Consider the following 16,465-nt stretch of genomic DNA (forward strand, 5'->3'; position numbering starts at 1 on the left):
CTGCTTGTGTGGAGAGGGCAAGGCAGAGCTGTCACTTTCCTTTCTGTGGGTTTGTGTCTCTGGTTAAGCCTTTTCACCGTCTGATGAGGGTGGGGAGAGCGACCTGGGGCAGCTCCCCTGCGGCTTTTGAAGCAGGAGGGGATCAGAGGAGCCTGGAAGGTTGGCATGTGACTTTCCTGGGTATTTTGCCTAAATCTAATTTCGTCCTCTTAACGCAGTACTTCTCAAGTTGCTGAGATCAGGAGTGGCCAGGCAGGCACTGGCAGCCTGGCCCTGCTGGGAGGAAGCAGCATGTATGAGGTGTTGATGGTCAAGGGCAATTACAGAGGCTTCCTCTGGACCTCAGGGGTCATCCCCTCTGCCTCCCAATTTAATTAAGTGCCAACACAATGCACCTTGATGATGGGAGGATGCCGGGACATGACGTGCCGCACGGTCAGCATCAACACGGCTGTCCTGCCTCACAGGGCGACCTTTAGCCGCACGGGGCAGGGGACTGGCCGGGATCTTGTACAGGGAGTGTGGGCTGATTCCACGTGTTTGACGATGTTGACAAGGAGGATGAGGCCGGCGGATGAATGTGATGGGTGAGAACAGAGGAGCCAAGAGGAGAAGGGATTTCTGAGGAGTTTGTTTTTTAGTTTTGTTTTGGGGTATAGCCGATTAACAATGTTGTGGTAGTTTTGGGTGGACAGCAAAGGGACTCAGTCATACATGTGCAGTTATCCATTCTCCCCCAAAGAGCATTTGCTGGTACCTTGAGGACAGACCTGAACTCTTCATGGGGAAAGCAGATAGTGTGAGCTGAGGCTGGGGGAAACCCTTTCATAGATCTCTGCAGCCTGCCCTTCATGGAGCCTAAGTCTTCTAATTAGCCTTTCTTTCCTTGGGTGAAGACCTTGAACTTCTCTGAGACCCACTGAAATGAAGCCATCTTATCCAGCACAGGTAGCACTTTGACCCAGCATCATTCATTCAGCAGGGCTTCCCTATACTCGCTAATTAAGCCGGTCGACCTTGGGATCCAGAAGGAAGAGAAGAAAAGTCACCACCTGATCTCAAGGCCGAGGCAGCACTGGTGGTCCAGGGGCCAGTCTGCCCTGGATCTTGCACTAAGACTTCAGGCAGCTGATGATCTAAGAGGAGGCAAAAGACAAAACTCAAATATTTCAAAGTATAAAGAGGAAGCTTCAGGGGAGGTGAAACCGAGCACCATCTCACCCATGATTGATTTCCTGTTTCCTTCATGGAAAGCTTCTTCTTTCTGTCTGTCCAGGTGAACTCAAGTCACCTTTGACTTTTCCTTTTTCCAGGTTCCTTGGGTGAAAAAAAAGTCACTGAAGTATATTTCAAAGCACACAGTGAAATGCCTAGATTTTAAGTGTAGAGTTCAGTGAGTATTGGTAGATATTTACACTGCATAACTCTCACCCAAATAAAAATACAACCCATCACCGCTGAGTGTTTGCTCCTGCCCGTTTCAGGGACTCCCCTGTGTTCTGATTTCCCTCATACAGAAGAGTCTTGCCGATTCTTGAGCTTCATTTAAATGGAATCATGCATTGAGTCCTTTTAGGTCTAACATTTTGCTTCACATCCTAATTTTTGAGCTTGTTCCTTAGATGGATAGTACATTCCTTTTTATCATTGAGCTGTGTTCAGTGGTATGCTGCTGCTGCTAAGTCGCTTCAGTCGTGTCCGACTCTGTGCGACCCCATAGACAGCAGCCCACCAGGCTCTGCCGTCCCTGGGATTCTCCAGGCAAGAATACTGGAGTGGGATGCCATTTCCTTCTCCAGTGCATGAAAGGGAAAAGTGAAAGTGAAGTCGCTCAGTCATGTCCGACTCTTAGCGACCCCATGGACTGCAGCCTACCAGGCTCCTCCGTCCATGGGATTTTCCAGGCAAGAGTACTGGAGTGGGGTGCCATTGCCTTCTCCGGTTCAGTGGTATGGAGATACCAAAATTGGGCTGTCCATTTTCCAGTGGATGGGCATATGGGACAATTCTAGTTTTTTCCTTTTACCAGCAAAGTTATTATGTATATTCTTATATGGGTCTTTTTGGGACTGTATGTTTTCATTTCTCTTGGGTAAATATCTAGGAGTGAAATAGCTGATCATAGAGTAGATGTGTATTTCACGTTAACAATAGTTGCTACACAGTTTTCCAAAGTGGACACCCCTTTCCCACCCCCTGCCATCAACGCATGAGACTTTGAAAGGCTCTCCCCTCCCAGCATTAGTTATTGTCAACCTTTTCTTTGTAATCATTTCAGTGGATGTGTAGTGAAGTCTCACTGTGGTTCCTCATGTGAAATTAACCTTCAAGTCCCAGTGAATCCTTTCTTGAAGGATGCTCCTGATGTTCCCGGATGCATCTTTTAAACTTTTTTCCTTTCTTTAGTAGTCAGAGCCCAGTCTTGATCACCTCTCAACTGAATTAAGCAGTGGTCTCTTCACTTGCCCTCCTCACTCAAGGCAGCCAGGTTGTCGGGCTGCTTTGCTGGCTTCCTGATCGCTTCAGTCCTTTGCGCCTGCATGCCCTGAATGACTAACACCAATATCAGAAGTTTTCAAGCTTAAATATGATCATAGTGTAGAACTCTTTCTTCAGAGCAGAGATTGCCTTTTGAATGGAGATGGGAACGTGCTTGTACCTACTTCCCATCTGTCCTTGTAGAGTTGCAGCCCCTGAAGTTCCTTCACGAGCTCCTGATGCTTTTTGGAGTGTATGTTGGAAACCATGGCCCCTGTCCACATGTACTCTTCCAGCCCCCACGGCTCTTTTACTTCCCCTTCCAGCTGTATCTTTGTGCCTGTAGTCTTTTGGATGCAAAATACTGTTCCAAGCCTCAACACCTCTGCCTATCCTTGTAAAGTGCTTCTTGCCCATGCCCCAATGCCTGCCTGGGGACCACGACATCCCTTGAGCCAAGACACTCCAGCATCCATCCTTCCTGACATCCTCAGGGCTGCTGTCTCCTGCTCTCTGTAGCACCTTCCCCTCCATACACCCTGCTGGGCTGCAGTCATTTTAATCACCCTTGTTTCCCACAGTCTGATGTTCAATTTCCTTTACAATGATGGGCTCAGCCTACTTTTCTTACATTGTCTTCACTAATTTCCATGCTTTAACCTTGCACTCCTGCCAGAGTGGTACATGTTCTGTACTGTACAAGCATCTCTCTCCCTGCCTTTGCCCGCAATGTCCTGCCTCACGTGGAATGCCCTCTTCACTTTGTCTGCCTTTTCCCATCCTTCCTGCCTTGTATTGGCTTCTTAATTCTGCTGCCTCCATCTGGCATCCCAGGACACCTACAGGAAAGTTGTCCAGGAAGAATTCTTTCTCCTCCGAGTAACCCTCAGTATTTCTAAATTCCTTTGTCACTCATCATAGCCTTCCTAAAGACTCACTGTCTATTTAGAGGGCTGAGACAAATACAGGGGAAGAGATAGTAACGGCTTGGTATAGAATTCATTGTGTCCCTCCCCTAGCTCACATAGCTTATGGGGACTAAGACTTACTACAGCTCATTCCCTATTCAGAGCCCGGGGGTCTCATGGGAGGAATAACTAGGTCGAATGGCTCCTTCAAGAGGAATGCTTGGGCACTTCCCTGGTGGTGGGTAGGCCAGTGGCTAGGAATCTGTACTTCCGCTGCAAGGGGCATGGGTTCAGTTCCTGGTTGGGGAACTAAGATCCCACAAGCTGCGTGGTGCAGCCAAAAAAATAAGTAAATAAATAGAATAAAAATAAAATGGAGAACTAGCATCATCCTAAAAATATTTTTTAAAAAGTAATGCTTAGAATCACAATAGCACCACATGATGGAAGGATAGACCCCATAAGTGGTGGGTGGACCTGAAAGACACGGGTCAGTTCTGTTGGGAAAAATGCCCCGCCTCCTTGAGAACTGGTTCTGATTCCATCAGTGCTTTTGACTGTGTGATGCAGGGCTGTGGTGCCCAAGCCTGTGGATTTGCTAGGCCAGAAACAGTTTTCATCTCCCCTGAACATGTCTCTGGCCCTTGGCTCTGCATCATCCAGAGCCTAGCAACAAAGACCCTGAGGGGTTTTGAGTCATTTGGCACCAAGGCCATAAGAGCAGCCAGCAGAAAAGCCATCACCACCTCTGATGGGCTCTCGTGGGGTCCACTGGGCTTCAGGACATCCTGGCTCTGCAGGGTAATATACCACCGCTTCTCAGAAAAATAGTGCAGGCGCAAATGGCTTTGGTGAGAACCAACCATTTATGAAGAGCCTGAGTTAAGTGGGCAGGTGGCCAATTTCTGAAGTCTAGTGTCATTTGAAATGAACACAAACAGCGGGGGAGGGAGGAAAAGCGTGAATGCCACTGTGTTCAAATTAGCTGTGGGTGTTTCAGATGCTGCTGGTGTAGTCTTCCTCTGGTATAAACTTCAGCTCAAAACTGCCCTACCTGTCCTTGGATGATGACCTTTCATTGAACCGACTTTATTTTTTATTTTTTTCTAATAACCAGCTCCTTTGGAGCATCCTGTAGTCTTCCCTTCTCTCTGTCCCTTGCCCAAGTGTAGGCCTTGGCCCCCACTGGTATCTGGCCCGAGTCTTTTGTCTTTCTCTCCTGCACTGTTTAACTTACAGAAAGCATCTCATGCACCCTGCTGCCATCTTTCCTCCCTGCCTGGGACAGTTCTCACACTACCTGCAATCTTCGGTTTGAGGCTGTGATCCTCAGAAGCCATAAGAGCTGGATTGCTGGGAATGGGGGGAGAAATCCAGAATTCAGAGCCAACTCTGCCAAAGGATTGACCTGGAATCTCCCCCTCCCTAATCCTCTTGACCCCTGAAGGTCCACAGTCAGCATTGCCTTAGCACTCTGAATTCTCACTTGCATCTCTGTCTTGCTGTCACTGTCATTCCTTAAATTATTTGGGCTTCTTTTATGGATCCATTGTGTATATAGCCATGTTTTGAACTCCTAGGGAAGGGACTTTATCTTTCTCCTTTTGTGCTGTCCTAGCCTCAGTCTCCACAGGAATTTAGAGCTCAGTCTGCCTGCGGTGGGTGCTCTCTGAATGTTTTCATTTAGGGGAATCTTATCGGTAGACCATTCAGAAAGGTGGAACACAAAATGTAGTCCAAAGGCTGTTGGGGATTCCTAGGACACTTGCAGGATATCTGCAAGGTCGGCATTATTTTCATCATTTTCTTGAGGTGTTCTTTGCATTTTCCACTTGTTGAAGTTTGTGGAAACACGTGTGCAAAGTGTTGAAACTTCGGCCAATAAAAGAGAAGTGGTAATACTGCAGGTGACTCAGTCCAAATCACTGTGCTAGAAGTCAACTATGCTAGAAGTCAGTGTAACAGCCACACACTTGTGGCAGTAAACTGAAATCCCAGACTGGCAGTTGTACTTAAGAATGTCCTAGCTGAAGTTTTAGAGATTAATAATTGGGTTAGTTATCAGCCTTTGAGTACACATCTTTTAACATCCTATGTGATGAAGTGGGAATGATACGCAAAGGATTTCTTTTCTATACCATGGTGCAACAGTTGTCTTAAGGAAAAGTACCTGTCCAGCTGTTTGTGTTGTACACTGACCTAGTGCTTTTTACATGGAATACTGTTTTTGCTTGAAAAAAGGACTGATAGATAAACTACTCTTTGAAAATATGGTTATTCAGATTTGAATATTTGGGAGACATTTTCTCAAAATCGAGTGAAACAAGCTTGCCATTTTAAGAAATACAACTGATTGATTTTTTAATGTTGTTTTTTACCAGTAATAAAATCTAAGCACTCAAGTGAAAATTAGAATTTTGGAAAATTTGTATCTCTCACGATACAGCTTAGACAGCTTCCCAAAGCTTAAAGACTTTCTAATGAGGTGGTTGATATTAATGAGTGTTCTTTATTTTTGATACTTTACAGTGAAATTTGTCAAAATTTGAGAGATCTACATAACTCAGTGAACTATTTTCCACATGATCAATGTATGTTGTTATGAAATCATTGATGGGTAGAAGATACATTGAAAATGTAAGACAGACTAGCAGAGTCTATCATAACAAAGTACAAAAAAGTTCACTGATAAGGGTTCATATTTCATAATGTATCTAACCTTTTAAGAAGTTACCCCTTGTCAAATTTTGATGTAGTATCACAGAAAAAATATCCATAATTCTATGCTAAGGGTATTATATCCTCCCTTTTCCAATGACATATCTATGTGAACTGGATTTTCTTTATGTATTTCAACTAAAACAGCACATCACAACAGACTGAATGCAGATACAGATAAAAGAAACCAAATTTCTTCTACTGAGCTAGAAGTGATTCTACATAAAAGAGATTTGCAGAAAAGCAAAACAATGCCACTCTTCACACTAATTCAGTAATTTATTTTAAATACAGCTTTTAAAAACCAAATCTTCATTTTAAATTAATTTTATATTTATAGAGAAGTTCAAACATAATACAAAAAGTTTCTGCATCCCCTTCATTCAGTTTCCTCCAATGTTGGAGTCTTATATTTTCATAGTATGTTTATCAAAACTAAGTGTTTAACACATAGAAATGATTAATATTAATATAGTTATTAGTGTGGGTACAGGACTATTAATCTCATGTTGATTAACTTCATGTGGATTTCATATTAACTTCATGTGTATTTCACCAGGTTTTCCATGAACGTTCTCCTTCTGCTCCAGGATTAATCTAGGATATCATGAGACATTTAGAATATAGCTAGTGTTTTATAAATATTAAATGCATGTGAAAATGTAGTGATTTAGTATTGTTATTTTTATAGCAAACCCTTTTTATTTTATTTTTCTACGTTTTGGCATTGCTGCACAGTATGTGAGATCTTAGTTCCCACAGACAGGGATTGAACCTTTGTCCCCTTCAGTGGAAGCACGGAGTCTTAACCACTGAACCGCTAGGGGAGTCCCTACTATTGTTATTTTAAAATGACTTAACAAATATTTAAAGTCTCAGTTTTCTGTCAAGCATCAACATGAATCTGCCATAGGTGTACATATGTCTCCTCCCTCTTGAACCCTACAGAGAACAACAAAATTCTGTAAAGCAATTATCCTTCAATTAAAAAAATAAATAAATGTAAAAAAAAGGAAAAAAAAAGTCTCAGTTTAAATTTCTATCACATTCAACCCTGAGAGATATGACCCACATAAACAAAAGCCCTTGAATTCTCAACCGTTTTTAAGTGTGGAACGGGGTTCTGAGAACAAAAAGTCTGAGAACTGCTGACCTCATGCATTCTGTGAGAGAATGTTTGGATTTGCAAATCGCTCACCTTTGATGAAAGTTACGAGGTTGAGGGTTTACATAATGTCTCTGAAGGGCTTATTCCTTCCCCATGTGATCTATAAATACACATGTGTGTGCAAAACTAAATTCAGTGAGAAAGAACTTGGGTCGTGAAGACAGTGCTAGTTCAAGCTGTTTAATTTAGTCAGCCTACAAATGTTTGTGGAGGACCTACCATGCACCTTTTGGCATTTCGGGCTCTGGGGATCTAGCCATCCACAAGGCAGAGGAAGTCTCTAAAGAGCTTAAATTCTTCTGGGGAAAGTTAGACCATAAACACACAAACAAATTACATCACTTTATGTACTAGTTCGAGCTCTCATGCAGGGAAAGCGGGCTGACTAGGTAGAGAATCACGTCAGCAGGAGAGGGGTGGGTGCCTGCACACATGGGGCTTGGTCAGACTTGCAAGAAGGCAGCAGACAGAGATCTGGTCCATGAACTTTCCAGGGATGAGCTTAGTGCCTTCAAGAGGATGGAAGGAAGGCCAGTGGGGCTGGAGGGTGTGCGTGAAGAGTGTAGACAGAGGTGCGGCTGGGGAGGGAGGCAGGGTACAGATCAGATATGGCTCCTGGGCTGGGCAGCATGTTTGGGTCTTATTGCCTGGGAAGCTTCACTAGCCTCCAAGCAGGAAAGCGGCGGTGTCTGATTGATGCGTGAAATCACCCTAGCCCCTCAAAGGATGGACGATCAGGTGGCAGGGTGGAGATTGGAGAGCAGGGAGGTGCTTTACGGGACCCCAGGAGAGAGATGATGCCGGCTTAGGCTCCAGGGGTCCTGCCTGAGATGGTAAGAGTTGTTGGATTCGGAATCTGTTTTTGAGTTGGAAGCAACATGTCTTGCTTGCAGATCAGATGTGGGTGCAAACAAAGAGCAGTCAAAGAGGAGTCTTGGGCTTCTCTCCCGAGTATCTGGGTGAGTGCTTTGTACCATTTACAGAGCCGAGAAAGCCTTGGGGGCTGTGAGCTCACAGATGGTGTTCAGTAGTTCTCTCTGGATTCTAGTTAAGTTAGAGCCCTGTTGGATAGATAGGCGGGCGTATGAACTACAGTGTCATTGAGCAGATCTTGAGCAGTACCTACGCTGTGCAGAACACTGATCTAGGCATTCAAGGGTTTCCTCATGAATGAGACACACATGATCACGTGTGACCATCTTTGTTGTCCAGTGGTTTGGAAGCAGGAAAGAGGGTCACTATAACCCCATCTGGGTAACATTATCTTGGGACCCCATTCTCAGGGAATATGTTGAAAATGACCAAGGTACAGGAAAATGCAGGAGTCAGAGATGTGTGCTTTTCAGGAGACAGGTGAATGGCTGGGGAAGCATTTTGCAATTTGAGGGGACCCCAAGAGATATATTGTCTTTTATCTCTTTCTTCTGGGAAGCTTAAAGCATTTCCTCTTACTTCTCCTTCCTGTAACTGGGAGAGAGTAAGGAGGAGGAATGTCATTATTAGAAATATGTTATGAACCAATGAAAGCAGAAAAGGAGATGGTTCCTGTTGGTGTACATTTGTTTGGGTTAAAGGTGATGAAGACAGGGCAGTTGTGTATTGAGAGTGGCCCGTGGTCAGCCACGGCTGGTGCAGCTCCCGGGGAGAGGTTTCTCCCTGACTCATTTCTATATCCTCAGGCTGGTTTCTCTGGTTCTCTCTAGGCAGCTGTGCTACCTGACCTGATGACTTGGGATGCCAGCATGGGGTGGTACCCGCCAGCCCTTTAGCAGCTGGTCCCCTGCAGGACTCACCATCTGCCAGGAGCAGAGAGCGATGACCTGCGGGGTACCCCTCCACTCTCCTTGGTGCTGAATCTGGAGTCCTTTCCCAAACATTCTTTGGGGCTGGCTGGAACGATGCAGGTGCTGACTTCGTTTTTATGATCAGGAATTAGGGTGAAGGAATTTTGAACTGAGGAAGGGAATGGATGAAAGATTATGTAATCCATCTCAGAGCTGTAATCTTCTTAAAATTTTTATTTATTTTCAGATAGTTTTTTGTTTAAGTATAACTGATTTATACTGTTGTGTTGCTTTCAAGATGGACAGCAAAGTGATTCATTTACATATATATACATACATATTTATTCAGTTATATATACATATATGTACATGCATGCTAAGTTGCTTTAGTCTTGGCAGACTCTTTGTGACCCTAGGGACCCACTAGGTTTCCCAACAGTACTGGGGTTGGTTGCTATGCCCTCCTCCAGGGGATCTTCTCAACCCAGGGAACAAACCTACACTTCCTGTGGCTCCTGCATTGCAGGCGGATTCTTTACTGCTGAGCCACTGGGGAAGCCCTATACATATGTATGTGTATATTCCTGGTCAGATTGTTCTCCATTATAGATTATTATGAAATATTGAATATAGTCCCCTGTGCTATACAGCAAAGTAGGTCCTTGTTGTTTATATATTTTATATATAGTCTTGTGTATATGTTAAGCCCCGACTCCAAATTTATCCCTTAACCCCTTTCCCCCTCAAAAAAGCTATAATCTCTAGTAGTAAAGATGAGTAGCTACTATTTATTTAATACCTTTTATGCATCAAGATTTTAGGTACTTTATGTTATTTTCTCTCCTCATAGCAGTACTATGATGTGATTACTATTATCCCTGTATTATTGATGAGTAAACCAAGGCTCCGTAATTAAAGTTCCCCCAAATTCTATTCAGCCATTGCATTTTTTAAAAAAATTTCTTTAAATTTTTATAATATTGTAATTGAAGCATGGTTGATGTACAATATTATGATTCAGGTGTACACTGTTGTGACTCACAATTTTAAAAGATTATACTCCATTTATAGTTATTTTAAAATACTGGCTGTATTCCCTCTGCTGTACAATAGATGCTTATAGCTTATTTATTTTATACACTGCACTTTGTATCTCTTAATCCCCAACCCTTATTTTGTCCCCCCTTCCCTCTCCCTACTGGTGACCACAAGTTTGTTCTTTGTATTTGTGAGTCTGTTTCTGTTTCATTTTTCTGTTGTATTTTTTAGATGCCACTTACGTGTGATATCAGACAGTATTTGTCTGTTCTGACTTATGTCACTAGACATAATATCCTCCAAATCGATCCAAGTTGATGCAAATGGCAGAATTTCATTCTTTCTGTTGCTGAGTAGTATTCCATTGTATACACGTGCCACATCGTCTTTCTCCATTCCTCTGTTGATGGGCTCCTAGGTGGCTTCTGTGTCTTGGCTGATGTAAACAGTGCTGCTAGAATCATTGGAGTGGGCTGGACTTGACCTCAGCAGATCCAGCCTGCATCTGAGGGGTGGCCTTAAGCTGTCACAGGAGAAGTGTCTGGAGGGGTAACTCCCAGGACAGAGGTCATCTCTGCAGGGGCCTTTATTTGCCTCACGACCCTGGTACGCAGACATGAATGTCGTTAGGGGAAGGACATTTTTCTTGCAGTTGCCATAGCTGTGGAGCAACTTGGGAAAGCAAGTCATGACAGGTGAGGCCAGAGGCCCCCAGCACCTTCTAGAGGCTTGTAAGAGGAACAGGCGAGCTCCTCTTACAGAGCAGATGGTGCAGAAATTTCCTTGAAACACCCTTGTCTTCCCACCTCCTCCCCTTCCCTGTCCTTCTTCAGCACCCCCTGCTTTAGCCAGAGACACTAAACTGCTTTGGGAACCAGCCAGGCTGTCCCTTTGTGCCCTAGGGAGGCAGCGATGACGCTGGAAGCTCGCTGACAAGTTTGCTGCCTTAGTGCCTCCTATCTGTGTGCTGTTCTCTTGTGTAACCTGCTGTTAAATTGCCATGGCATCTTAGTGTGACAAGCAGGGCAGATACAACTGTACCTATTTCTTGGATGGAGAGACTGAGAGTTAGAAAGGCATTTTCTCCTTGATGATGTGGTCGTCTCGTTTCTTTTTCATAACAGCTTGAGGATGGGGGCTGCCTTTGCAAGCCAAACAGAATAGTTTAACAAAGACCTGCCCTGACCATGTCTCTCCTCTAAAGGTTAAAAAAGGACAGAGTCAGTCCTCCCTGAGAGATCATCCTTGAACTCCTTCCCCGCAGCTGTGTGGATCCATCCTGCCAGGGCTCTTGGACCTCGTGGGACCCTGCTCCTGCACCTCCTGCTGTGTGGTCCCCACTCGGAGGAAAGCGGGATGTTCCTGGAAACAGGGAGCCAGCCGAGGGTGAATGATGCTAAACATCACTGCCCTTGCTCGTTAGCAGTTTTCACCATTTATCAAAGGAAATGAAAAACAAACAGTGCAGGATTTTAATTACTCTGCGTCGGGGAGGCGATCAAACACCCAGCAACTCTAATGATGGAATCCAGAGGCAGACAGCTCTGAGGTGGCTGCAGCCCTGCCCTGGGAACCCTCTCCCTCTGCGGAACCTGCCTCCTCGGCCACCCAGACCTGAGCTCCGGGGTGCCGATTCTCCCTTTGTGTCCTGAAGCACGTTGAGGAACAGGGATATCTGGTCTTGTTTGGAAGATTGGAGATCAGGATGAGTGGGATGGCGGGGCCATGGTCAGATGGATTAAAGAGAGAAATATGCAAAAGGCTCTAAGAAAAAAATAATGACATGTGTGAGTGGGGAGCCCTTTTGGAAGAAGCTCCCAGAGTAGCAGCACCCCGGGGCTCAGCTAGAACCGGTTGACGGGCAGACTATTCAACGCCTCTCTGGCAGATGGGCCTGCTCTCTGATCCCTCAGGAAGGCTATTGCTGAGCTGATCTTGGGCTCTGAAAGAGGCTGAAGTCCAAAGGTTGGAATTCCAGGATCCACAGGAGAAGGAGAGGTCTGCATGTTCCCTGCGTGGAACCCATATGTCAGTTGGCTGATCCCTCCTTGTGACATCTTGCCTCCTTTGGGGGTTGGTCCTGATTGATGCTGGGCTCTGTCCTCATTCAGCATATCTTCACCCTTCCTGGCCCCCTCCAACCTTGCTTTTCTGAAAAACAAAGCAAAACAAAACAAAACTATCGAGTGCATTTAGCCTGGGAGGTTGAATCATTCCCTAACAGGTTTTTCGAGATTCCTTGGACGGTGAACATGACTTTTCACCATGTTCTCCCGGCGGTCTCTTGGGGTTCTCACCATGTCAGGACTCTCTTGCCCAAACATGAGCAACTGTCTTGCCTGCAGTCAAATTACAGGACGCGACTTTGCTTGCAGAAGCTGCCACAACCCGCAGGTCTTGATCGAGCATCTCGTCGACTTTTAGCAGAGGCTGTGTTATCTTCCAGAAGCAGCAGAGTCGCCAACTGGCACTCAGGAGAAACCAGAAACCCCAGGGCAGGGTGTCTATAATTGCCTGGAGATGCCCATTAATAACTTTCAACTCGCTGTCCTCTTTGGAAGGCAATCCACAGACTAGTGGCTCTGGAAACAAGACTATTTTCTCTGGAGAAGCCAAGCTTTTGAAAGTAATAATGAAGATGCTGAAAACGTTCTCTTTGATGTGCTTGGCCGTACTGATCTGGGAATGGGTCCAGGGTGTCCCCACACTTCTTTCAGGAGGTGATCCAAGTCCCAGGGAAGTGGGGGATATCGAAAGGTGAGGCTGTGAAGGGCTGGGGGTGTGATATCTATTATCGGTGATTGATATTCAGCTCAGAGCCTCACTCAGCCCCTGCAGCCACGTTATCCGGGACTGAATTGAAAACAACCCCTTTCTGGCTGCATGGAGCATTCAGTGTCTTTGCTTTTGTCTCATTGATGCGCTGAGCTCGCCCCGTGAACCCTCCCCTGGGAGAACCGCATTATTTCTGCTCACGGCAATGCCACAGGTGCCCCACTCCTGACCCTGACCCTGCCACAGATGATGTGACCCGAGGCAAGTCCCTTCATTCCGCTGGTCCTCACCTTCTGCTCTGTCAGGCAAGAGATAAAGACACTTTAACTATCCCAAGGGAGCTGAATATGTGACGCTGTTCTGTGGGATCGCTTTGGCAAGTTAGAAAGTTTTGTTGCTAATGCCAGGTCAGCCGTTGTTTCATTTAACTCCGATGTTCCCTTTTCCAGTTTCCCCATATTCAACCCTTTCCCCTTGTCAGATGGTTGTATCCTTGGGCATTTTTCAGAGGCCCCCGGGCTGGGCTGAAGATGATGTTCAGTGTCATTGGCTGGCCTTTTGCTGAACTGCATCAATGCAGGTTGTATGAGTCCTGGTTTTCCGGATGCCATGTCTACACAGCCCGTAAACCCCAGGGAAAGAAGGAAGGGACAGAGTCTGAAAATTAGTGCAAGGTCCCGCTGGGTTTATTTTCCAGTCCTGCCCCTAGTTGCCCCACCATGATGATGCTAGTGGCTCAGTCATATCAGACTCTTTGTGACCTCATGGACTGTAGCTCACCAGGTTCCTTTGTCCATGGAATGCTCCAGGCAAGAATACTGGAGTGGGTTGCCATTCCCTTCTCCAGGGGATCTTCCCAATCCAGGGATTGAACCTGGGTTTCCTGCATTGCAGGTGGATTCTTTATCATCCGAGCTACCAGGGAAGTCTCACCAACCCAAAATCAACTTTGGCAACAAATCCAGTCAGCTGACTTTTACTTCGTTGGTCGTTCTTGGGGTGACCACGATCCTCTTCTATCACCAAGATATGGTGGTGACTTGCTTATAGGCACACATTCTCCAGAAAGAAGACAAACAAACAGGCTTGGAGGGTGACCCTTGGGTCCGTGGACCTGGCAGCTGGTGAATAAATGATGCGCTTCTATGGACTAGACACTGAGGGTGTTGAAGGCTGGTGGAGCGCTGAGGACCTGGAGATAGAAGCTGAAATATTTAGAGCTTGCTGCTGTTGCTTTGGAAAGATCAGAGGAGAGGTTTTCTCTCAGTAGGTGGAGGGGTGTCCATGCCGTGGGCAAGCTTTCTGTTCTCTGGAAAGATGGGAATTGCATTGGTCTGTCCCTCAGGCCCCCCTCCCAGTTCTGTTCTCTTTTCCAGCTTACAAATGCCACCTGGCTGGACACAGGAGCCCGTGACATCACACTGGGTCTCTGATCCAGCAGCACCTGGTATATTCTCCTTTGAGGCCTTTGTTGGGGGCTGTGGAGGTCAGCAGTGGCTGGAAAGGTGGCTCAAGCCAATGTGATGGAATGAGAGGTCTGATTCCAGTTTGCAATCCTGACATCCCAGCCATGGAGGGCTTTCAGACCACTTGGCTCCCAATTTGGGAAGGGTCAGAAGGAAACTCAAATTGTTTCCTGGCCTCTACACAAAGCTCCCGTTTCAGGGCTGCAGCTGTTTTGGAGGAGTCTTTTAAAATGTGCATTTTTTTTAACATTCTGTGGAACTTGGGGTACCTGAAGACCAGCCAAGGACCAGCCAGATTGGAGCTCCATAATGATTACCTTTCTCTTGCAGAGATTTACAGTGGATTAAGTGATTTTAAGTGCCTAATTGCTATGGACTCCCTTTAGGACACTGGCAGGTGAAGACAGCTGGTAAATTACTGCTTTCTCCTGACCCTCAAATCAAGTGCATCAACCCTATGACAAAACCAGGCAGATGACAGTTGCGACTGGCCCAGCCTTTCCTGACTGTGAGATCTGGAATTCCATCAGAGCCTCAAGGTCTCTCTCCTTCTGAAGGGCCAAACTTTTTTTTTTAATTTAATTTAATTTTTTTAGTTCTGCTTTTAAAAAAATCTTTTGTTGGAGTGTAGCTTCTTTACAATGTTGTTATTTTCTGCTGTATAGCAAAGTGAATCAGCCGTACATATACATAGATCTGCTCTTTTTTGTATTTCCTTCCTGTTCGGGTCACCACAGTTTCCAGAAGAGTTCCCTGTGCTATACAGTAGGTTCTGATTAGTTATCTATTCTATACATAGTAGTGTTTATATATCAATCCCAGTCTCCCAATTCATCCCACCCCTTCTTCCCCCCCTTGGTATTCATACATTTGTTCTCTACATCTGTATCTCTGTTTCTGCTTTGCAAATGAGGTCATGTATACCATTTTTCTATATTCCACATATAAGGGATATGATGTTTGTTTTTCTCTTTCTGGACTTATTTCACTCTGTGTTACAGTCTCTAGGTCCACCCATGTTTTCACAAATGACCCAGCTTTGTTCCTTTTTATGGCTGAGTAATATTCCATTGTATGTATGTACCACTTCTTCTTTGTCCATTCCTCTTTTGATGAATAATTAGGTTGCTTCCACGTCTTGGCTGTTGTAAATAGTGCTGCAGTGAACACTGGGGTGCATGTGTCTGTCTGAATTATGGTCTTCTCTGGAAAGGAAAGTTTTAACAAAATTCAGAGGACCCTTAAAGGAAATGCTGAAATAACAATTGATTTAAATGCTCTGGAAAAATGGCTGCACTTGGAGGCAAGGAGACAGGGATTTGAGTCTCTGGGACATGAATTTGAGTTCCTGCTCTGTTTCTGTTAGTTTTTGGGAACCTTATGCTGACCTTGCCTTGGGCCTGTCATGTGGGCTTTCTGGGACTCAATAAGCACCTCCTGGGCTGTTAGGAGGTGAAGGCTGTACAGCATCATTAGACCTGCGGCATAATATGCCTGCTCACCAGGTTAGTTTCTGAGAGATCAAGGTGTGGGTGAGGCTCTCTCTGGAGGCTCTTGGGAAGATGCACCCTCGTTTCTTCCAGCTCTGGTGGTCTTTGGCATCCTTGACTTGTTGATGCTTCACTCCCAGGTCTGCTTCTGTTTTCAGGTGGCCACCCATCTCCCCATTTGTATAACTTCCTTCTTCTTATAAGGACACTAGTTACTGAATGAGGACCTGCCCCAGTCCAATAGGACCTCATCTTAACTTCCCTATGTCTGCAAAAACCCTGTTTCTGAATAGCATCACATTCCAAGTCCTGGGAGTTAGGACATAAATGTACCTTTTATTTTTAAGGTTCATGACTCAACCCATAGCAGTCAGTGTTGACCCTGACGATGAGCACCCAGTAGCATGTTCCCAAATGTCCCCCGGGTGCGGTCTGAACGGTGGATGAGGAGAAATCCAGGCCATGGGAGGGGCGTCTGAGAACAGAGCCGCCCTGTGTGTGGGCAGAGGCAGAGTTGGTGAACTCTCTTGGTCCTCCTGGGATCTCATAAAGGCACATTCATTCTCTTTAGTGTCGCCTTCTGTTACCGCTGTGACCCAGTGTGAAAGGGGAGGGTCTCAGGGTGGGGGAGGGGAGACGC

General features: G+C 45.5%; 2 protein-coding genes across 6 annotated transcripts in view; one reads left to right on the forward strand and one right to left on the reverse strand.

Moving 5' to 3' along the window:
• The window catches only part of ZMAT4 (zinc finger matrin-type 4), a 362,048-nt gene that overhangs the window by 39,276 nt on the left and 306,307 nt on the right, over positions 1 to 16,465 (forward strand). Inside the window, exon 1 of one of the 3 annotated variants that reach the window (XM_081519255.1) lies at positions 15,788 to 15,840. The exons of 1 other annotated variant lie outside the window; for it this stretch is intronic. In XM_081519255.1, coding sequence (XP_081375381.1) covers positions 15,826 to 15,840 — 15 coding nt within the window. In that variant the 5' untranslated portion in view covers positions 15,788 to 15,825. Of the gene's footprint in view, positions 1 to 15,787; positions 15,841 to 16,465 lie in introns of those variants that run through there. One more of the 3 variants, XM_081519257.1, reaches the window with a different exon arrangement.
• On the reverse strand, positions 7,439 to 16,325 carry LOC145517004 (uncharacterized). Of its 3 annotated transcripts, none has more exons than XR_014061919.1 (4): positions 16,159 to 16,325; positions 10,337 to 12,245; positions 9,066 to 9,225; positions 7,439 to 8,333 (listed from the first exon to the last, which is right to left on the reverse strand). XR_014061919.1 is itself a non-coding variant. In XM_081519268.1 (4 exons), the coding sequence occupies exons 2-4, from the start codon at positions 10,488 to 10,490 to the stop codon at positions 8,721 to 8,723; spliced, it is 333 nt and encodes a 110-aa protein (XP_081375394.1). In that variant the 5' UTR covers positions 10,491 to 12,245; positions 16,159 to 16,325; the 3' UTR covers positions 7,439 to 8,720. The 3 variants fall into 3 exon arrangements, 1 of the variants encoding a protein (XP_081375394.1); XM_081519268.1 differs by having other exon boundaries at positions 7,439 to 8,739; XR_014061918.1 differs by lacking the exons at positions 7,439 to 8,333; positions 9,066 to 9,225; positions 16,159 to 16,325 and adding an exon at positions 12,392 to 14,839 and having other exon boundaries at positions 11,554 to 12,245.

The sequence above is a fragment of the Giraffa tippelskirchi genome, chromosome 8 (assembly GCF_054371585.1).
Source record: "Giraffa tippelskirchi isolate mGirTip1 chromosome 8, T2T-mGirTip1v1.2.pri, whole genome shotgun sequence".
NCBI lineage: Eukaryota > Metazoa > Chordata > Mammalia > Artiodactyla > Giraffidae > Giraffa > Giraffa tippelskirchi.